This window comes from Monopterus albus, unplaced genomic scaffold (assembly GCF_001952655.1).
Source record: "Monopterus albus unplaced genomic scaffold, M_albus_1.0 scaffold353.1, whole genome shotgun sequence".
Lineage (NCBI taxonomy): Eukaryota > Metazoa > Chordata > Actinopteri > Synbranchiformes > Synbranchidae > Monopterus > Monopterus albus.
In genome coordinates, this window is record NW_018128233.1 from 315,430 (window position 1) to 338,659 (window position 23,230).

The window sequence follows — 23,230 nt, forward strand, 5'->3', positions numbered from 1 at the left end:
TGATGCAGCCGATACAGGAACCATTCCACCCAGTCCTCAGGTGACCCTGGTGGTTTCTGCTGGTCTGGAACACTGCCGAGTGATAAACCAGATAAAAGCTCAAATGGAGAAAACTGGATATTAAATTGAGATAATGATGCTAGTTGATACCATTAGTTGTCAACAGTAATGTTTTATAGAACCCACAGAGCCTGATAAAATGTCTGAAAAGGCAATAAAACGTTTCAGAAGCTAACATGCTTTTTGTTCGCATGCTCCAGAGAAATCTGCTGATGTTATAAACTATTGTCACCCAACACATTCCTGTTCATAAACTCACCTCTTCATGGCCATGTCCTGCTAAATGATCCTCTCACGGCTCGGTGACTCCTAACAGAGGTTACATATGCTGTGGTGTGTACAACAGATTGCTTTAGCTACTGTTCTGATCCACTCACAGCCCTGGAACTATCAGAAAACAACCCAAACATTTTAGTTTACCATCAGTTTATGCACGGAGTCATCAAAATTCGAACAGCTCTAGTCCTTGTGCTTTCCGGATTCACTCTCTATGTGGGCACGACAAAGTAAAAGCAACAGCTCCTGGTTAATGTTTGCTTACAATATTGACTGCTGGAGGCAAAGGAGAAACCTGATAAGCTGTGCATACAGTAGTGCAGTTTGTCACAGATTTAGAGGAAATCTTATTTTGATACAATTATTAGAGTAAAGTCATGCAGTATTTAGTTGGGAGATTATATCATGATTTGAGAGAAAGTGATATCTTTACATTCAGTCATATAAAAAGAATCAAGTAAAACATATGGGACATTTATTACATTTACATATGTAAGAACAATCACATCTTCCCTTTGCAGCTTCAGTTACATCCACAAATGGAACACTGCCTCAGTAAAAAAAGTACAACACTTTTTTGTTGTTATAAAATAATGAGACTACATTTGTAACTGTGGTACAAACTACAAACTGCTCACTTTTTCCATTACAAATCTCTCCACTGAACCAGCAGAGGGCGCTCTGTGTTATTTTTACACCACCAAGTTTCTGTTGAACATACACAAGTTGGAATAACTGGATACCAAACTACAAAATTTTCAATAGAAGAGTCATTGTGTTTTGAACGGAGATACCAGTGTTTTATTGTCTTGCTCTGTAATGAATCTTTATGGGTTGTCCCACTCTGCTGATTTATCCAGATTCCAGTAGCATGGCTTTCTGGATGTGGATCCAGTCTTTATCCCAGAACTGGAAATGTGTCACCATCCTTCCTTTTATGACTTGCCTTTCATTAGCTCCAAAAAAAAAAAATCAGTGACTCTGAATAGAAACATTTTCCTTCTGGGCAACCGTTTGTAAAGATCTGTTCTTTGTCTTCTCCTCAGTTGGTTTATAGAGGCTGAACTCTGGATACCTGGTGTTTTGGGTTTTCACAGCAGCAGCAGTGGACACAGGACAGCACGATCAAAAAGAGAAATGTGGCTGTAAGGAGAGAAAGGAGATGGAGTAGATCATCTGACTGTGCAGTTTCTCTCACTTTTTTAAGCCAAAAGGCAGATCATCTGTGCAGTTTCTCTCACTTTTTTAAGCATCTTTTAGCTTATTATTTTGGTTTTAAGGCCTGTAGCCTTACTGCTTTGGTTTATTTGTACTAATCTCACATAGTTTCTGGTGTCAAACAGCTGTTTTCAGCCAAAACACATTGAGTGTTACCTCACTAATACCCAGTGGCTGCCACATAAAGTCAAGAAACTAGCTTTTCAGCATAACAGCACATCTCCCCCAGGAATTGGTGGAGCCCAAATCAGAGCAGAAAGAAAGCGAATACTGGACTTAACATTCATTTGGTGGCCAGAAACATGACATAAATGGATAATGTTGTTGCTTTATATGTGCTGGCTGTGTAAATAAACATATATTGGCTAACATGTTCATCATATCAGCTTTATGAGTTGATCAAAATGTATGTCAGTGTTGTGTTTACAGAAACTTCTGCTGGCACCTTGTGATCAGAAATCAATCTAGGTCAAGTCAACAGTATCAAACAGAAATATATAAAGTCATTGTAGGCCTACATGTTGGAAAATGAAATTTATAGAAGGTAAAGCTTAACACCTAACTGAATAAATAAACTGCAAAAACATCCAAACACTTTAAAAATGTATTGGCCTTTTTAGGATAGCATACATTTTCTGAGGGTGGTGTTAGGCTGCTGGGGGTACTGTGGTTTCGTTATGTGTAAAATCTAGACTACAGTCAGCTCACTTTCAGGATTCAAACCCCCACCCCCCATATTTAAGATCCTTTGAACATCACTGGATGCATCTGTGTCTTAAGACTAAACAAGTAAAACTCACCAACAAACAAAAGGAGCACAGAGAAGGCTCCCAGCTCCAGTGGATTGGCCTTTGGGAGATCCAACAGTTTGGTCCCAATCTTCTGAAGAATATCCAGCAGCTCCTCACTCACTGTCATGCTGATTCTCAGATGCAGATCACACGAGCAGATCTGCACTGTGTAAGAAAGCAGGCCTCCGTGGACCTTACACCAGTACACCAGAAAAAGACAAGAGAGTTTCACCATCTCATGTAAATCTGCTCTGAATGTAGTAGTTATTTTTACCCACAGCTCCACCCTTCACTACTGTAAGTTTATACTTCCACCCTGCAATTACTCCTCAAGCCTGGTAAGTATATATATCCTTTATCCATAAATACTCTATGTACTTTGTGAGTACTCACTCATTATATATCAGCACCCCCAATTAGTCCACTGATGAATTTCTGGTGTGTGTAGATGAACCATGTGTGCACGTTATGTGTAATTGAAGACAGACTGCGAATGATTCACTGCTCCAGTCCGGGTCCGTTTGTATTCACACACAGGAGGCACCTTCCTACATGTTCAGTTTAATTATAAATGAGGCAAACTATTTCAGGCCTGGCATTTCAAGGCTGAGGTCTGTCATCATCACTGGAGCAGCTACGTGTGGGTGAGATCCCACAGGCTGATACTAGACAGGCTGTACAGGAGATAAGGGCTGTGAAATAGCAACAGAACAGAGTGCTTGAAGACAATCAGTCATCTCAGATCAGTGCACCTAGGCGTGGTAATAAAAAGCATGGGAACAAATATGGTTAACACGAGCCTAGTGTTTCATATATAGAGAAGTCAAAGTTGGCGTCATTCTATGTTGACGTTTGGGTGAATGTGCCATTTTTGGAGCATCATGCTCATTATCAGTCCTAGATATATACACTACATCACTACTTTCTCTTTTAAAATTGATTTTACATACTTTTTCTGATTTGGGGTTGTAGCAAGTGTATTTGTAATAGCAGTCACAGGTTTGCCACCTTACACTTACAGAAGAGGGTTTTTTTGTGGTTGGCATGCAGTCGCACAGTGTTTTGAGAGATGAAACATCCGTCTCAACTCTTACAGGAGAGATCAAACTACTTTCATTTCCTCAAAGGTACATGAATATAGATGTATAGGAGTACATGTCAATATACATTCTTGTTTGGTTTTCTAGACGTATGTCCAGCTGACTGTAAAAATCTGAACCACCTGCCAGCGTTGGTCTGGAGCACCTCTGCTGCTGGCTGTGTTTACTCTGCAGTCTCTTCTTTGTCCTTCCTCTGCGCTCCTCCCACATGTTCATAAGTAGCAGAACATAGACACCAAGACAGGCTGGGAGCACAGTGACCTCTTTGGAGGTAATGTAAATAAGCTCATTCAGTTCTCAGTAAATCTTCTTTTCTTCTTCACCTACTCTACTTCAATATTTGTACATTGGCAAGTAAAATAAGTATAAGGTCACTTAGTTCCATGCAGTGAAGTTGATCTTTTAATGCAAAATTGTATTAAGATGGTTTAAAGTACAGTATAAATTGACATACAGTATGAAAAGCAAAAAAAAAAGTTCTTACCTCTGGAGAGAGTGTGTGCAGCTCCACTTTGTGAGTGTTTCCACTTGTGAACTGTTTTCTAAAAGAGGAACTGAACCCTGTTCTACATAAAACAACGCCGGATGTTTTACAGACCTGTGCACCTCCTGGTTTTCACCCTCCCCCTCTTCTAGTTTTTCTTACGGTTGTTTGTGGTGTCTGCTGGTTTCAGGGTCTTCATCTAGTTATCCTGCACCAGACAAGACTGAAGGAGCAGCACTGGATGTTCGTAATTTGATTCTTTCAGCAGATCAGCAACTGTTCCTTCTGCAGCGTGTGGTCACTTTCTCTCATGTGAACTCCTGTTCTTGGGGAGTTTGTGTACCTCCTCTCTCCACTTTCACCCTCCCTCTCTCCCCTCCAATCACTTCTCACACTGACTCGTTTGCTGTTGCTTTTCCTGTTTCTCACTCCCCCTCACACTCTGTCCAGTCTGTACGTCTGAACACTTATTCGCTGTTTTTCCTCCTCTCCCTCTCTCTCTTCATTGCTAGAGACCATCTGTGCCAGAGCCTCTTTTGTGTCTGCAGTCACTGTGGAGACAAGGCTCCTTCTAAAAGGAGCAAGGGCTGGTGTGTGTGTGTGTGTGTGTGTGTGTGTAGATGCATTCATCTGGTGTCTTGCCAGCTGACTCCCATATTTCTCAAGAGTATGTACGTTCACATTTGTTGACTCATGCTTGCACACACATATGGGAAGCGGACAACAGGCTTTTTCAGTAATGGAGAGCCCACTGATCCTCCTCACTCTGTATCGGTGGTGGGGTCTCCTGTGTTACAAAAAGGGTCTCACAAAGAATGAAAGCACGACTGATGAGGCTGTTCTTTTCCATGTTCCATGTTGTTTACTTTCTGAAATAGCGGCCTAGCTGGTAGGTTTGTTGATGAAAAACTGGCCCTGCTGGAGTGGGGGGTTTGATGAAGGTTAACTGTGTGGGTGTATATTAAAGGATATTTGGACTTTCCAGGCCATTCATCCATTCATGCATAAATGGCCATTACTCATTTCCTAAAACTTCATAAGAACACAATGCAGAGTTTCTGCAGTGGAAGTGTGTTAAAGATGAAGCTGCTGAAAGCCTAACATTTTTAACATTTTTGGTCTTAGATATTTAGGCTACACATCCAGTAAAATGTAGTCATGTGACTGGCAAGAAGATGAATATTACCTTTAAAAGTTACACTTTTGAACAGTGCAACAGGTCAAAACACTTCTTCCAGTGTGAAGTAATTGATAACTTGCAAAGCTACATTTTCTAGTTTCTTCAACACTGCTCACTAGCACTAGCTTTTTTCTGTCTTTCATTTAGAGCTGGTCAGGTACAATCGAGTGGCAGATGTCTGCCTTTCTATATGGTCTCCCATGCCCCTTACACTGCACAACCCTGGGAAGCTCACTTTGTGTAACCAACAAGATAACATAACAGCAGCCACACTCAGGGTGGCAGGCAAAAGACAAAGTTAACACTGAACAGGGCGATTTACATAACAGGCAATTGCTAAAACACATAATAGAACAAATAGGCACACAACAGAGCCATGTAAACTTCACCAAGGAGACCCCGCACAGCCTGAGAGTTGTGAGAGACCAGAAAACCAAAACAATGAGCTGGAAGATTCTAAAATGCTATGTAGAAGTGAGGGGAGCTGCAGTCAGGTGATGTTACTGTGTGGGTTTGATAGGCTACGACAAATTACATCTTTCACACAACACAAAGTATATTTAATATAGCTGCTGCTGCTGTTAAAATGTGCCAAGATCAAACAGTTTTTGGGGTTCTTAAAGGCATGAGCGACAACTGTATTTTGAAATGACAGTTTCACATTCAGCCTACAACCACTGACAGTCTCACAGTGTTGATTCATATCTCATTTCCATTCTAAATACCACAGAAGAAAAGATGAATGTGTTGTGTGAAGGTCATTGACACTGAGGGAAAGGGCCAGTGCTTTATGACTAAATAGGGATCATAGTGTGCATTAACCCCTTTGTGATAGAATGCTGGGATGTCCTGTGAGTATAGGCCAGTTGATTTAGCTCACACTGTTCAAAACACAGGCTTTATTCTGTATTGGTAACAAGAACACTGCATGTGGCCTTTGATACCCAGTTAACTGTATCACAGTCCTATCTATACCCTTAGAGCTGACTACTGTTGGCATTTTCCTACCGGTGGCTGCATTTAAAAGGAGTCTGATCCATGTGGCGGCCTTCTTGCTCTCATATTGCATGCAGGTCGCAACTTCTGGCAACAACAACAACATCACCTACAAGGCCATATGTCTTGAAGGGGAAGGTCTGGTCTGTAACAACAGTCCCTGTATGAGAATGAAAGCTGCTGAGTACCTTCTCTGCCAGAGCTCGCTGGCTTTAGCTATCAAAACAGAGCAGTAACACATCTGCCTGCCTGGCCTTGTGGGAGATTCTTAGCTCATGCAAGGACAGGATGCATACAGGTAGGAAGTAGGCTGACAGGCAGGTAGGCCATCCAATGGCTTTGCTTGTGCTGAGTAAAATTATTGCTCAGGCTTTTTCCAGCCCTGCTACTGCCACAGATGACAGCTTTAGTTTTTTATGTTGTCATTGCATTTAATGTATTCATTGCCATAGGAATGAAAAGAGAAATTCAAGATATGTAACAAAAAATGCTTATAAAAAGAATTGCCAACCCTCTACCTTTATTGAAGTCTGGACCTTACACTGTTATAAGGAAAACCCAACAAATTCCCCTTGAGCAAGCACTCGGTGCAGTCCACAGCTCAGTCCAGTATAAATCTGCATAGAGTTCTCTAGTCAACACAGACTGTAGAGGGGCAAACAGTAAAATCTGTAGCACTGCAAGAAGCATGACCCCCTCACTAGCTTCCCACCAACCACTGACAGCTGTTTAGTGGGGTTAAGCTGAGTAGGCAAGTTATCTTTTTCTTGCACAACCACGTATGTCAGTGTGCTACCTTAACCGACTAGACATATTTGTGTCTATAACAACACTAAGTATACACTGTGAATGAAACATTTGGTCAGTTACATTTCACATTTCCAGGCCGCCATGGAGCTCCACCATCCGAATCAGATGAATGAGGTAATGCAACGTTTAGATGCTGTCTGAAACTTTAGAGTTGTCATATAGGCTATTATATCGGCCAAGGTACCGTTAAACAGATGCGCTTTCGCAACTGATTGGTCTAAATTAAGAGTCATTTTATCTCCACGTTTGTAGAAATCTAGAGGGCGCACCTGAGAAAGCATTCGAGTGGAAACAAAAGTGTGTTGTTACAGCTTCCGAGCAGCACGTGAAGGCATCGTGTGTCTGCTGCTGGAAACAGGGAGAGAGGAAGTGTCGCTATTGCGACATCGTTGCCACGTCTGTCAGGATCCTCTGCAGCAGCAGCGGCGTGTCTGAGCACCGGGATGGGCCGGTGCTGGGCGGTGATGTGGGGATGACAGGAAGAGGTAGGGGTAACCGTGGAAACAGAAGAGAGGAAGGAAATAGGAAACACGTAGCCACAAAAGCACAGCAGTCCTTGACTTAAAAAAAAGCCTGTACGCATCTCCAGCTTGAAGGAGCGGCCGCTGTTTCCTGAGGATCCCGCCTATTGTTCAGACCACAGGGGCTTGTTTCTGCGGTTTTCTGGGTTCAGGAGGCTGGGGTCACTCATGCTAAACTCAGGGGGAATGGACGAATTCGTGACCGAAGAGGAAGAGCCGTGGTACGACCAGCAGGACCTGGAGCAGGGTAAGACAAGACACCGACCTCTCCTCCCGCCCGCAGCATCCCCCATGTCAGCTGCTGGCGCCGGCCGGTCAGCTGCTCCCGCTTAACAAAGGCTCTCTGTCATGTTAAGAGACGACAGAGATGTCATTTAGAGGTTTTTGCTTAGTTTCAGTGCAGGCGGTTCAATCAGTTCAACGTCGAATGTACAGGTCGTGCGTCTTGGACAACAATGGATTGAAAGCACGCCAAGCAGGGCCGCGTATTGCTGGAAATGGTCAGTATGAGACAGTGAGGGAGACCCTGAGCTACCAGGCTGCAGGGCCCGCTCTAATACTACTACTAATATTACCATGGGTTCCCAGAAAATCTGATGGTAAAATCCTATATTTGCATGAAATTTCACAATGATATAATACGGGGCCTAATTATTAAAGCACAGTGCATTCATTATTTCAAAGGTAGGCTGTATACCCTTTAACTGAATCCTAATAATAATAATAAAACAAAGAAAATCAGCAAATAGAGGCTGGAACCATCAAGTGTTCAAGTATGGACGGACCCTGTGGACGTTCTTACTGAAAAAACTTTTGCAAAGGAAAGATCGTGTGAAAACAATACAGCAATGTCATGGTCATTGTTGGTCCTGATATTTTAATATATCTAAACAGTTTGAAACCTCTAAAGGAAATAGGTTTCCCAGTTTATTGCAGCATTCATACAAAGTACATTTTATTCCAGACAGACTTGGTATGAACCCATTTCCACAGAGATGAAAACAGATGTTTTGTGTTCTACTTCAGGGGAACCACACACAGGACACTGCATACTTCATACTTAATTTCCCAATAGTTTAAACACATTATGAGGCATAATCCTAAACTATGGGTGGTGGAAAAAGTCTGTAAAAATGATATTGTTTTAAATTTATCATCCATCTCAAGAATATATGCATGCCACATACATTTTGTAAATGACTCATCTGTCCTTAGGACAACTGGCTGTCCTCTGCATCACTTCATTTCCCGTCTCTCCTCATCTTTCAATCACTCGTCCATATAATGGTACATTTCCGTTGGCTGAAGTGAAATATTGCTGAGCTTTTACCCGACTACACAAGCATGCATGTACCTACAGTCATGATGTAATAGATTTATTAGACAGATTTTTTTTTCCTGAGCACAAAGTGTAACACATTAGGACAAAAACAGCTCTTCAGTATTTATTTTGGGAGTTGGTGAGAAGGAAAGAGCAACAAAAAGTCAGAGGATGTTAGAGCTCTAAAAGCAAGGATGTGCTTCAAAGTGTTGACCGCCTGAGCTCTTCTTTAGACGTGTGACATTTCTAGATGCCACCAGTTGTTCAGTGAGAAACACCGCTGTCGTATCACAGTACCTTGTTGTCCTGCAAGAATAACTGACAGGCTGATCAGTCTGACCTGAGGTAAGTACAGGCAAGGTTTTGGTTCGCACTGATCAGTCTGACCTGAGGGGAAACATGGTGGAGTAAAACTTGTACATATTAGCATATAGAACATATGAATGCATATATTTTAGTGCACATAGAAAAATGTTCATTATTGTTAATTCTTCATTTGTCACGAAGGGCAGCGTGAGCAGCCTCCGTAGGTGTAAAGGTAGGGACCCAATTAAATAGCCAGTACCAGGGAGTGACAGGATGTCAGTAAAAAGAGCAGGCAAGGCAGGTACTTAGGTCAGGTGTCCAGGCAGGGTATTCAACAACCAGAGAGCAGTCCAAAATTTACAGGGGCAAGGCAAGTAATCGTAATCGGTAAGTACAGGCAAGGTTTTGGTTCGCAGAATATCAGGCACAAAAAACGCTGGAGAGTCTAGGCTAGGCAAAGAACAATCTGGCAGGTTACTGGTGGGAGAGGGCTGCTTAAATAAGGGCGAAAACAGGTGCAAACACATGAGGAGCAGGTGAAGCTGATGAGAGTGATGAACCAAAGCTTCCTGTAGGCAGGTTGAGTCGGGGACAGGAAGTCCTTTCAAAATAGGAGCGGGACAGGACCATGACATCATTTGTGTAAAAAAAAAATAGCAGATGTTAAACTTGGAAAGCAGAGTCCTCCGGATGAATGTGAAAGCTAGTTGCAATGTAGTTACAGCTCATATTTCGAGTCTTGAAGCGGAAAAACAAGAGGGATATATAACTATAATATATATAATTATGATGGTACTCGCTATGGGCTATTGTGTGTTAGCCAGAGCGAGACCAGGAAGTACTGTATGTGACAGTGCTAGCTGAAACTGCAGGCTTACTGGCCTGACTTGCAGCACATCTAATGAAAGGCTCCCGCAACCCGTTTGAATGCTCCTGTTACACCTTAATAACCAGTCATGCTACCCAACGAGTATTAAAGAACAAAGGTCCCAGTGTGTGGACCATAAACATCTCGCTAAGTACAGCTGCTCAGTAACACAACATGCATTAGGGTGGTTTATAATGCAGCGCAGGAACAGAAGAGGAAGAGGCATCTAGTTTCTTTCCTTTCAGTGAATTTCATGGATGAGATGCACCTTCCAAAAAAAAAGCAGTCTGTGGAGGAAATAAAAGATCACCTTTTCAACCGAGGAAAAAAAAGAATATACCGTTAACACACATATCCACTGATTCTTAAAAGACAAACCCAATAAGACCAGAAGTTGCCCTTGTTTTTACTGTGCAAAAAGTGCAACTGAAGTCTTCGAACACTCAAACACTACATGCTGCTAGTTATTTGGAGCTTACAGGAAATGCATTCTTCATACATGATGTGATTATGTCTGACTTCCAGCTTCAGTGGTTTCATCTTGTGTGGGTCAGACAGATCGTTAGTCTTCTGTGGCCGGTATTGACTTGTTATGATTGTCAGTGCACTGAGTTTTATCCTCTGGCTCTCCGTTTCCCTCTTTCTCTTCTTCTTTCCTCCTTGGCCTTCTCTGTTATTCTCTTGTCGCTGAGGTTTTTGGCTCTGGAGCACTCACTTTCTCTGGCAGCCAAAGGGAAATCCACATCTGAATGTGTTTGGGTTGTTTCCCTGGTGGTGCATTGTTTTGGTCTGATTGGGCCGAGCCTGGACAGGATTTGAAATGCTTTTATGAATGCTGGCTAGAGTAACAATATATTGACGATGAGACTACTGCATGGTCTACTGAGTTATTTTGAGTCTATAGAAAATCAGTTCATAGGCCTACTGATGAAATTAGTTTCAAATATGCTCCTCTGTGTAGCCACAGACACACGTAACAATCTTATACTGTCATTGCAGCGTTTATCTGCAGGTCTGTCACTCGCCCGCCTCACAAAGGACAGACTTCTACTCAGTCAAAAGTGTCAGTCCACACTGACTCTGAGACACGCATCAAGTCTCTGGACCACTTCTTTACGGTTAGAGTTTATTTTTTCATTTGGTGCATTTGACGTGTAATCGCCACAGACAGCTGGTTAAACCAGATCAGTCACCTGTTAGCCTCTTTATGTGTTGGAAACTTTTTAGTTGAATCTCTTCTGATGAGTTAGACACTGAGTCCTCCTGCTGACAGACAGCTGTTCTGATCAGAGACGATGCACGGAGGTCAGAATCGGTCTAGATTGAACGGATCAAACACGTTGCATGTATGTATCATGTTGACTGCTAGGTTATAGATCACTACAGTGATCACATAACAAAATCTGGAAACTTGTTCCAGAAGTGATTTTCCCATTTACTGTGTTCCATAAGTCTCCCTCTCTCTGAAATTCATTATAAATACAGGCTACGCACACCGGATGGTAAGGGTATTTAAAAATAATTGTGAAAAATAGAGATTATTTTGCATTACCTTGTAAAACAGAGGTGGTGCCTCCAAATCCAGAACTGGTGCTACCTGAGTGACCTGGTGGTGCCACGAGTATGAAATGTTAGTCTGGCCTGACATGACAGAGTGGCTCTGTGATAAATTCCTTTCCACACCCAGTTATAGCTGCCTAAAATAGAACCATATGCTTGATTAATCATGACAGCAGATCATCTAAATTGTTCAGCTGCAGTCTTCTTTAAGATTGACCTCCCCCTACCTTCTATTTCCTCTGCCATCATTTCCTTTTCACATACTCTTCTAATTTCTAACTCCAACAATTTTTCTCAGTTTACGTCTCTGCATTTATGACATAATTTGTTAATCCCTTTCTCAATTTCTTTCCAGACCTCCACTTGGCGGCTGAGCTGGGGAAGACTCTGCTGGAGAGAAACAAGGAGCTGGAGGACTCCTTGCAGCAGATGTACATCACTAATGAAGAGCAAGTGCAAGAGATTGAGGTATGAATGACAGAGTGCTGCCAGAGCTGTCAAGGGCTCTGTTCCTATTTATTATGATTTTTGATTTGGATCAATTCAATTAACCAGTTTCGTCCTCTTTAGCCTAAACCAATGCTTCTTGAAATGAGGGTACAAGTACCCCTAGGTGTACTTTAGAGTACTGCAGGGGATATGTGATATTTAAAAAAATCACTCATGTATAATTCCTAAAACAATTATACTATAAGTTCAGTACAATTATAAATGTAAACCCCATTTTATATTTAATATGTTATTACAATGCAGTCATAAAAGGTGCAGTATGTGCGATTTGGGGACATCCAGTGGTGATGTTGAAGATTGCAATGTTCAGCAAAGCTTTCATGCATTGTGCTCAACAGCCCTCGCAGTAGTTTCATAGTAAACATAGGACAAATTGCTTACTCGGAAAACAAGCGCAGCTGACTTGACCAAGCAAAAGCTAAAAGTGACTCATTTGACCATATTGTATTTTGCAAGAAGGCTGAATACACACACATTAGGATGTGCAATAATAACATTTTATTTGTTAGGCCTATTAGTAAACACTCATCGAGATTTTAAACATCCATCTGGGCCGCTCCAAGCACCCTTACCATAATTGATTGAAAACCAGCGCAACAAAAAATATTGAACGGCAGCTGACTTGACCGGGTCTTTGCAATAGATGGCTCAATTGCCACAGTTAACGTTCAAACGTCCCGTTTCTTTGTGTCTTTGCTTCTTTGGTGATGGGGATTCATGCTGTCTTCCTTTTTCTTGTGTTAAAGTGTAACTGTTATCCTCCAGCATATATGTGTGTGTGTGTACATATATAAAATAATAAAGTTTTTGTCAGGTGTGAGTGTGTGTGGTTGTTTATCTGCATGTCAGCCCTGCCATAGACTAGCGCACTGTCCAGTGTGTACCCTGCCTCATAGACAGACAGACAGACAGACAGACAGAAAATAAGAGGGATTGTTAGGAGCCGTTCGCACCAGTCAGTGTGCGAACGAGGAAAGAGGCGGACCCAGGTAGCCGGCTTCGGTGCATGCAGTGATTTATTATATACAGTGATGATGAGAGTAAAAATACACAGAGGGAAATAGTGCGTAGTCCTGTCGATGAGTAGTAGCCGGGTGTTTGACCAACAGCAGGAGATGGAGAGCTGGGCCGAGCTGCGTTGATGGGGTCACTCCTTGGCTGGTCGGGGGTGATGGCGGTTAATTAAGGCGGAGTAGCTGGCTAGGGGATAAATACATACAAAATAACGAAAGAGCACGGAGTAAAGTTGGCCTAGAGACGAGAACGAACTGGCAAGTGACTGAGGAGTGAAACCGGGTAATATAGTGAGCGACCTAATCAAGTGCAGCTGGTGATAAGGGAGTGAGGAACAGGTGAACGTGATAAGAGTAATGGGGCAAGAGACAGTAGGAAAGGTGAGGGAGGCCAGAGCGGCCGAGCAAACCTGACAGGGATCATAAATGACAAAATTCATACTTGGGTACAGCTGTACTCTAATCTCAGCATCAATTTAGTAACTGTCTGTGGCCTTCAGTCTTCACAAACCAAATCTTTAGATAAAAGAAATGTGAATATCCACTATTCCACAATAACTGGAAAGGTTTAGAAATGATGAGATCACTATTTATTCTATGAAATGTTAAAGCAGTTTATTAATTTATATCTAAATAGACAATAATCCTGAAAAATAATTGATAAATCACATACAGTAAATAACAGTGAGGGCTGTTGTACTTCTGTACTGCTGTTACAAATGTACACCTGTAACTACGAATGTTCTTCTGTGTACATATGTCATATGTGTGCTTTTTATGTAAAGGTTTTCTTATAATGCATGTGTATGTGTTTGTGCGACAGTACCTGTCGAAGCAGCTGGAGGTCCTCCGGGACATGAATGAGCAGCATGCCAAAGTGTACGAACAGCTGGATGGGACTGCCAGAGAGCTTGAACACACCAATCACGCACTGGTGACAGACAGCAAGTCCTCGCAGGAAAAGATAGAGAGGTGAGGGGAACTAGAAATGTTTATCCTGTTTCTTGTTAAAGCTAATCTAAGTTAGCTCTAACTAGGGCTGCCCCCTCAAAGTTGACTAGTCATATTGTTAGTCACGAGGCCCGTCAGTCAACCAAGATTCTTCTAGTCAAACCTTTGTTTTTGTTTTGTTATATTTTATTTTTTGTCTGCCAGTGTGCATTAGAATAGAAGGTAGCCGGTAGTTTGTGTTCTTCTTCTCCTCATATTGGTTTGCCAAGCAGCAATGTGCTAAATACGTCCCCCTGTGGTCAAGGGGAATACCTATTTCAGTGGTGACACTGATACATGGATGTATAAGGTCCAGTGACAATATTTAGCAAACTACTGCCTAGAACGAAGAGAAAAAGACAACAAAATCTACTAGGACAAGCCACATAAAAGTGAGATGTGTATTTTATCAGAAGTCTTTTCAAAGTGTTTCCTACTTCCTGTCTCATTTTCACTTGTGTAAAATTTTAGTTAATGTACCTTTAAACATTTGCTCTTCCTCCTGGATCAGGTTAACAGGGACCATTGAGGCTTTGCAGAACCAGGTGGAAACTCTGTCAGGGCAAGTGGAGCAGCTTCGCTCCATGGAGCAGCTCAGAGTCAGGAGGGAGAAGAGGGAACGACGCAAGACCATCCATTCATTCCCTTGCTTGAGGGAGCTTTGCACAGCACCCAGGTACCTATTTTTCCACAGTGTGTAAAGAAGGGGAGCAGGTGGCAATTCCTCTTTACAACAGTGAAAAATGCTGCCAAGTAAGGAACTGGATATATATTTCTGTCATTTTGTCAGATATGAGGATGAGTTTGTAGTGGGCAGAGCTGAGAGCTTTACTGTGGATACAAAGCGTCAACCATGTGAAGAAGAGAGCCAGCATTTAAGGGAGGCGGTGTCGGCCTTGCGAGCTGCTGTCCGGACGGAGAGGGGGCGCAGGGAAGGGGTGGAGAGGGAGTGCAATGTGCTACTTGCAGAGTTCTCCCGGCTGCAGACACGGGTGCAGGTATGGTGAAGAATCATGCTGTGATTGTCAGTCAACAGTTTTGGTTTCCTGGCTGGAAAACATGCACTTTAATTGCTACCACAGCTTCACAAAATTAGGTTGACAGGATGGATATATGACATATGGACACAATGTCAGGGTTAATAATTAAATCGTTTATCAACTAAAAATGCCAAATATTCTTTAAATATTGCCTCTAAAATGTGAGGATATGCTGCTTTTCTCTCTTTGACATTAGTTAAAGCTACCAGAGTCACTCAGCCAAATGAATGCAATATACTTTGGCACCATTATAAATTGAATGCACAGTCACAAGAAAAAGTAATGGCACTGTTTGAAATTTCCTGGTTTTCTGCAAAAATTAGTCATGAAATGTGATCTGAGCATCGCCAAAGTTACAAACACAACATTTCTAAGCTGTTAAAACACAAACAGTCCTGATCTTTCATGTCTTTATTGAACACACTCTTGAAACATACAAAGTGATGGTGGAAAAAGTAATGGCAACAGTGTTTTAATAACTGGTTGAACCAGCTTTGGCAGCAGTAGCCTCAAGATAACCTCAAGCAAGCTCTTGAATAAATAAATACATCTCAATGTAAAAACTGTACTGTGTTTGCACCTAGGATGCTGAGAGCTGTCAGGTGAGAGTACGGGAGCTGGAGGTGGAGCTACAGGAGCTGCAGCAGCTACGTCGTGCTCGGACATTACTGCTGAGCAGCGAGGATGATGGTGTGACTCTCACCCAGACTGTCCTTAATAGCACCCCAGAGACTGACACCTTTCTGGAAGTGGAGATCAGTGAGACGGGAGGAGGTGTAAGGGAAGGGCCTGAAGGTGGAGTAGGTGTTGGAGGCGAGGCATTACCTGAGTCCGGCCCCGTGAGGAAAAGCTGCAGTGACACAGCGCTCAATGCCATTGTTGCCTGTGATGCATCCGGCAGCAGGAGAGGGAGCTACGCTCTCCATGCCAACAGTGTGAGGAAGAGAGGGATGTCCATTCTCAGGGAGGTGGATGAACAGTACCACGCCTTACTGGAGAAATATGAGGAGCTGTTAGGGAAGTGTAGGCGCCACGAGGAGAGCCTTTGTCATGTCGAGGTCCAAACTTCCAGACCTGTCTCCCGAGACCCATCCATGAAAGACTGTGCCATGGGCCCCACCCCGGCACCTCCCCCTACCCCTACCCAATCACCCTCTACTCCTGAGGCCATCGAGAGCATCAGCAAGCAGGTGGAGGCAGTGGATAAGCGGCTGGGACAGAATACTCCAGAGTACAAAGCCCTTTTTAAGGAGATCTTCTCACGTATCCAGAAGACCAAGATGGACATCAAAGCTACCAAAGCTGCTAAAGCTAGCAAATCGGGGAAATCTGGCAAATCTAGTAAACACTAATGGCATGCTGTCAGGTCTGGAGAGGATGAGTTCTTTTCAGTGTATAGTGCTCAAGTATGTCAAGAGGGGTTTGGTGTAAACATTCTTACAGTGTGTGTCTCAAAAACTGATGTAGAGTTCAGTTGATGTGAAATCAGACCACACTGTTCACAAGAATCAGATTAGCATGAGGTTAATTTTAAAACTTTGGGGAATTCATTCACATATGCAAAACCTAAATGAATTAACTAAAAACTAGTTTGAGTTTAGTCCCCTCATATTCTTTTATTCAGTGTTCCTACTATACCTGTATGTACTTGCTTCACTGCCTTATTACCGTAGGCATATACCACAGTAACACTTCAAGAGCAGTTTGCCTCTTATGAGCCCCAAGTGCACTAAATATTAAAGCTTCACTAGAAAATTTCATCTCAGACAAGAACATGAGTGCAATCTAATACTAACTTGAATTGTATCTCTGAAGTTTATTATAAGGGACACTACAAACTTTGTATAACTGCATTTAAGAAAGACAGATGGATACTCTCCTGTCATGTTGTCAAGAATAAACTTAAGGTGCTACTAATTCTCCTACCATTACAACATACAAATTAACACTGTTCAACATTTTCATTAAGCCTTTAGTCTGAATGACATTCCTATTATCTTTCACCATAATCTGTGTGTGACTTTACCTTTTACTTTTTTTTAAAGTTTGCTGTGCCTCACCTTTTTATTGAGAGATTTTGAGGACTAGTTTGACATTTTGGGAAACATTTGCTTTCTTTCTGAGGGTTTGGAGAAAAGACAAACAGGCTGAACACTGTCATGTGGGCATGGAGGATGTGGCTACACCTATCTTAGCATAAACACTGAAAACAAGGGAAAAGCTAGTCTAATATTGTCGATAACGAATAGATCTATATCTGGCCCGAGAGCAGAAGTCATAAATTGTGGTTGTTACACTTTTTTTTTTTTAACAGATTAACTCAATGACATATAACTTGTTAAATGGTCATATTTACAGGCGGTGATGGGTGGACATTGTCAGCTTTGGACAAAGCCTGTTTTCAGTCTAGATGTATATTTACCACAGAAACATGAGAATATCTGCATGGTAACTATGAAGCTGTCAGCAGTTGGCTTTCCTAGCTTAGCATAAAAACTGCAAACAAGGATGCAGCTCTTCCCAAAAAGTGCCGGTGACTGACAAACTTTGGTTTTTATGGGGGTATGTACAAGACTGTTTTTGGCCAGGAGCAGGTAGGCATTAGTTGGTGGATTTTATTACCTTTGGACAGAGCTAGGCTAGCCACTTCCCTTTGCCCTCAGTCCTTATGTTGGTGTTACGCTAAGCCAACCAGCCTGTCTGTAGCTTCATATTTACTGTAGGAAGAGTGGTATCACTCTATTGGTGGCATAAAAGCACATGTGTAGGCTATTTCCCAAAATGTTGGATTTATGTTGTTGATAACAACATAAAAAATGGACACTAACTAAAACATCAGGAAAGGAACCCAGAATAGAAACGTGTTTCAAAAATTCAAAATTAAAAACATTCTTCCTTCACTGTGTTAATGCAGCTCGCTTATGAATACTGAAGTGCATTTTCATTTGCACTACAATGCCCTATTAAGCCAATAAGTTAAAATAAACAATGGTTATTTATTTCTCCACAGTATATAATCAAAGCTTATTTTAGATAGTTAGTGTTAGAGAGGTAAAGAGTTAGAGAGCTTTGAATATCTTGGAGTAATGTTTCCACTAAATGCTGATAAGCTGTTGTCTTAGAGAAACGTAGCAAACGGCATTCTCTCCAGATTGCTGTTTTCACCATTTCCTGGACATTATGTACCCTCATCATATCGAATATAAAAATCCTGATAGTAGAAAGCAGGGTTTCTGAAGTAAGAGGGAATGTTTTTGCACCATATTCAAAATAAGCAATTTTTGGTTGTTGGGAAACAGTTTTGTTTCTACATCTCATAGACCAAGCAATGAAAAACGGAAAAAGCATGAAAGATGTATTACTTTCAGTTGTCATTAGTAAAAAAAAAAGGCCACTGGTTGGGGAAAAAAGCAAAGCAAAACAAAAACAGGAAGTTGGGTTCTTAAAAAAAGATCAGGTCGTCAAAACACATATTACAATAATGAATACTATATACTTTTGAACCTTTTTATATAAACATTGAGACTTTTTTCTTTAATTATACAGTACATGGACAGACAGATTATAGAACTGTAACCAGTATGAGGGTTTGTCTAACAAACCAAACTATAATACTAACCTGCAAATATATTGCACCTTTTCCCCAAAATATACAATACTTATGGCTTTGTTGGGTAACCTTCTATGTATCAAACCTTTGTTATAATGATTGTTATTACAGCTAATATTTTACATCCGATTCTTCAGTAAATTTTAAGACATAACCAAGTGTTAAACCTTTCATGTGGCACAGCTGACACTAGAGGGACCCTACATTTGTATTGTGTAGACTGATGTGTTTAAAAAGAATGGAGGATGGAAGATTGTCAGCAACCCAGAACTGACAGAAAGGTGAAGTAAAGTGTAATTTACTGTCGCAGCAGTTTAATTCTGCTGGGCAACCGTTGTGTATAACCTGCATTTAAGGTCAGTGCTCACGTATGTTAGAATGATTCATACTGGGGGGATTATATGTTATAGAAAAAACAATGCCAAACTATAACGTTATTTTATAAAGATGCGTAGGGTTTCTGTACTGCAATGTCTTACCTACTGCACTTGCAAAAGTTTAAAGGCTCACCATATGTAGGATAGCTAATATGAAACTGTACCTGGTTATTTATTAGTGTGTGAATGTTTATCATTATATTTTACCTTTTCAGTGCCTGTATTTGAATGTCATTAGCATACTGTCAGAATAAACCTGTTTAATTTGTATTAATTTTCCTCACTTTCAGTTCACATTATTATAATATCATTATTGGTCTAGTATTAGTTCATATCATTATTGAACTAAGACCTACTACACTGTTAATAAAGCAATGCATTTAATGTATCCTGTGTTGTTTTATTTATTTACAATTATGATTACACTGAATAGGGAGGTAGAAGAAACTGAGGAACTGTGTGCAGTTTTTAATTTACAAACATTTTAATTTACAATGATACGCGCACTGTGATCACGTGACTGGAATAAATACTAATAAAATAGCCTCATCGAGAAGAAATAATTATACAGAAGTCACAGAAGAAAAAAAACTGTACAACAATTAGTAGCTAATATTTTTCTTAGCTTTGATCAACAACAATTTCAACAGGTTTATTTCTATGGGACGTTAGAGCAGCGCGGTGTCATAGGGAGCGGCTGGAGGTGTCTCGGGCTAAGGTACGTGATACACAGGCTGGTCTGCAGTCTTGTAGCATTTGGCTTGTAGAAGTGAATGTCATGTAGTCTGATGGCCCAAACAACACCAAACGTTGCTAGTTCCACCTATGTTTTAGTCGTGCTTGACTTATTGAAGAGAAAGTACGGATTGAAAAATGAAGACGTAACTGAACATTAAGTTAAGTTCGCTTCTCCGGTTGACTCCGAACAGGTATTAGGCTATAGCCCTAACATTATCTGTCTACACGCCGAAACTGGACACGCCTCCTCACCTGTAATCATTCATACACTGCCGGCCGTATTTAGCAATCTTATTTTCAGAGGTAGAAGCCCTTGTTGACTGAGTGAAATTGTATTTTCCAATATTCAGTGCAAAGAAGAGGTTGATAGTGAAAAACATGCACAAAGGACAAACATGCACAATTCTGTCCGATTAAAGCACAAGGACCAGTTTGCAGAATTTACGACATGCAAGGGGCGAGGCAAGGTCAGGCTAGTGCTAGGTTATTGGAAAATATAAAGCTCCATAATGGTATGTATAAAATGACATTTGCACACGCAGAAGAATCTAAAGCATAGTCTGAATTCCTTCATATTGAAACCATTTCTAGGGTACACAGCAGGTTTTATGTCGATCTGACCGCGTGGCCTAATGGATAAGGCGTCTGACTTCGGATCAGAAGATTGAGGGTTCGAGTCCCTTCGTGGTCGTCTTTTGCTGCTTGAAGTAGTTGGTATTTTTAACCGAAATGGGGTTGTAACGGCGATCTATAGCACCTGGTTCTTTTGGAGGACGAAAAATGACTTAATTAGAAATAAAGAAATCACTACATTAATGCATAAATAAATACAGAAATAATTAAGTAAAATAATAAATAATTAACTAAATGAATGATTAAAAGAAAAAATAAATAATTATATGCTAAAATAAATATAGAAATAAATAAATGCATTTATAAAAAGGAAAATATATTAATAAATGCTAAAATAAAATACATAAATAAATAATTTAATATATAAATAAATGGTTTCAATGTCATTTTAAATTGTTATATGTATAAAATTTCTACAAAGGAAGTTTTCTTTTATTTATTTCTGCATTTTTACATTTCCACATTTATTTATTTCTGTATTTGTATGCTAATAAGGTGGGCGGCTCTAACCCCACCCTAAAGCAGGATTTGCTGCAGTTTGATCAGTTAGGTTCTACTGCTTTCCCCTTGCTGACAGAGCTCCCTGGTGCATAGGACTGGTGCTGTTCGCTTTTTTCAAAGCCAAAGCTGAACTTGTTGACATTTCTGTTTTTTTTTTGTTCCACTCGTCTATGAATGGCAGTTTTTTTGCGAGAAGTTGCAAATGATTTAAGATCATTAGCAAACGACTTAGACCACCATGCACTCAATGACTATCACCAGTTTTGTCTGGAAGGATTAATGGACGACTTGGCTCAGATAAATGCATATATTGATGTGGAAGTTGATCCAGAAGGCTTAGATGGTCTTCATGAAGCAACCCACCAACTTTACATCCTCAGAGATACATGAAGGAACCGCAGGATGTCCATCGTACTTTTTACCCCCAATATAATTGAAGCTACACCTTAAAATCTTATAGCTGAGCTCATGACAGAGCAACAGACTTCCTGTGATAAATGTGTTTTGCTTATACTGTAAGAAAGGTGACATTGCTCTTGTAAACTTTTTTTTTTTGATGATGATCAGAGTTCATGATCTATTGATTTCACTGGAGGACAATGATTTGGACAAAACTGTGACCCGAATTCTGCAGCGGTATCCCAATTGTGGATACAAAATGATGCCTACTCCCCTGCCTACTCTTCCTAGGACCTACAAAATAATTTGCAAGTAAGTATGTTCATAAACTCATCAGCATCCACCTGTAAGGTATTTCATAAAAAAGCCACAATGTTAAAGACAAAATCTAGTTCTACATCCAAACTTCAACTCTGATTAGTCAGGTTGACATGACCATACTGGACCTGTTAGGTCTAGAATACTCACAGCATGGAGCAGCAGTTTCTCCAGCAGCCATCTTCTGTTCTGTGATGTGACAGGAGGCAAATCCCAGGACAGAGCCAGCTCAGTGATTATCATCTTGACTTCAGATGATAATTCTGTGGTACCATCCAGCTAATAATATACATTTGAATTAATTCTTGATGTCTCAAGACTTACTCTTTCATACATACATACATATTCAAATTTGATGCAGATACTTTGGATTAGACCTCTTATCAATCATACACTTAACACCACTGACTGGTCTTAAAATGAATTGAAAATAACATTTTATTTTCATTTTACTTGTGATCACAAGCCAGGCCCCTCAATCAGTAACCTGTTAAAACCATATTTACTCAAAGGATGATCAATTTTACCCCCAAACATACAGTATTATTTCTTTTATCATCCTTGCACTGCATATTATCAATAAGATCTACTTAAAAAATCTATCATACCAATTTGATAGTCTCACGGATGTCAAGGTCAGCACAATCCTTAATGTCTATTGGGGCTTCTTCTGGGGATCCACCACAAAGCACATGTAGGATTGCTGGGCTCAATCCACCCAGACATGGCCCACTGTGTAAAAATGAATGACCAATCATTCGGCCAGCGACAACAACTAAGTCACTCTCCAAAAGGTAATGGGAGGTGGAGGGAATCAGATGATCTTGTTCACCCTCAAAGAAGAAGAGTTCCTCCTGGGGCTTAAAAGAGACAAACAGATACCATATAGATAGTAGTATAATGCACATAAATATTTGTCATACAGCATTAGTAATGGACATTATTGATCAGCTGACTACATCCTGCAAAAATCTACAGGTTAGAAACAGGTACATTTACATTTAGGTTTAGTGTTCAGGGTTAGTGCACAAGTCAGGGAAGACTGATTGCTTTTCAGCCTGGAAACCAAACACAAAACCTGATGGCAAATGACAAAGCACTGTCAAACAGGTGACTGGTATCTTTACCAACTCAAATAAATAGCCATCACTTCAGTTAACCCATATCTAATAGGAGTGCATCATAAAACATCACTAACACAAACTGAGTAAAAAGTATTAAGTTTACCTACCAAAATTGATCTCAAAACCACACTGAAGTTTGGACATTATGGTTGCAAAGAAATGGCGAGTCACACCATCACCAACAGCTGGATCTCCTACACAGTACACACAACAGTAAGCAGAAAATATTGTTAGACATTGTTTTTTCTCTTCAGTTTTATTAAGTGTGTAGCCAGTTTACCTTTAAGTGTGCATGTCAAGGCTCTGGCCCACTCAACATTTGCCATCTTGTAAAAAGAAAGGATTGCTCTCTCTCTCTCTGTCCTCTTCGCCTTCTCCAAGATCCATGGTCAGACTTGATGGTTTTCCAGCTGAATGTTGATTTCAGATGTCTTCTCTGAATATCTTTGCTGCCTCTATTGGATTTGGTGCAATTCTCCAATCTAA

General features: G+C 40.8%; 1 protein-coding gene, 2 long non-coding RNA genes and 1 other non-coding gene across 6 annotated transcripts; 2 read left to right on the forward strand and 2 right to left on the reverse strand.

Annotated features, from left to right (window-relative positions):
* Window positions 1–794: 794 nt before the first annotated feature.
* On the reverse strand, window positions 795–4,465 carry LOC109974886 (uncharacterized). Of its 3 annotated transcripts, none has more exons than XR_002277047.1 (3): window positions 3,930–4,465; window positions 2,355–3,708; window positions 795–1,479 (listed from the first exon to the last, which is right to left on the reverse strand). It is a non-coding gene; the product is annotated as an uncharacterized LOC109974886 (long non-coding RNA). The 3 variants fall into 3 exon arrangements; XR_002277046.1 differs by having other exon boundaries at window positions 2,355–2,538; window positions 3,930–4,435; XR_002277045.1 differs by lacking the exon at window positions 3,930–4,465 and having other exon boundaries at window positions 2,355–3,921.
* Window positions 4,466–7,210: 2,745 nt separating this feature from the next.
* LOC109974913 (cerebellar degeneration-related protein 2-like) lies at window positions 7,211–18,689 on the forward strand. Its single transcript, XM_020625370.1, has 6 exons — window positions 7,211–7,683; window positions 11,847–11,959; window positions 13,838–13,986; window positions 14,516–14,680; window positions 14,795–15,002; window positions 15,629–18,689. The coding sequence occupies exons 1-6, from the start codon at window positions 7,605–7,607 to the stop codon at window positions 16,394–16,396; spliced, it is 1,482 nt and encodes a 493-aa protein (XP_020481026.1). The 5' UTR covers window positions 7,211–7,604; the 3' UTR covers window positions 16,397–18,689.
* Window positions 18,578–23,224, reverse strand: LOC109974914 (uncharacterized). Its single transcript, XR_002277055.1, has 5 exons — window positions 23,025–23,224; window positions 22,852–22,938; window positions 22,229–22,480; window positions 21,771–21,899; window positions 18,578–20,532 (listed from the first exon to the last, which is right to left on the reverse strand). It is a non-coding gene; the product is annotated as an uncharacterized LOC109974914 (long non-coding RNA).
* On the forward strand, window positions 20,388–20,460 carry trnar-ucg (transfer RNA arginine (anticodon UCG)). The gene has a single exon. It is a non-coding gene; the product is annotated as a tRNA-Arg (tRNA).
* Window positions 23,225–23,230: the final 6 nt, after the last annotated feature.

Excerpts from the sequence above, each read along its gene's own strand:
- LOC109974913 (XM_020625370.1), top strand. The coding sequence starts at position 7,605 with ATGCTAAACTCAGGGGGAATGGACGAATTCGTGACCGAAGAGGAAGAG. Across the intron at positions 14,681-14,794 it reads GAGCTTTGCACAGCACCCAG|ATATGAGGATGAGTTTGTAG; the intron begins GTACCTATTTTT and ends TCATTTTGTCAG. Across the intron at positions 15,003-15,628 it reads GGCTGCAGACACGGGTGCAG|GATGCTGAGAGCTGTCAGGT; the intron begins GTATGGTGAAGA and ends GTTTGCACCTAG.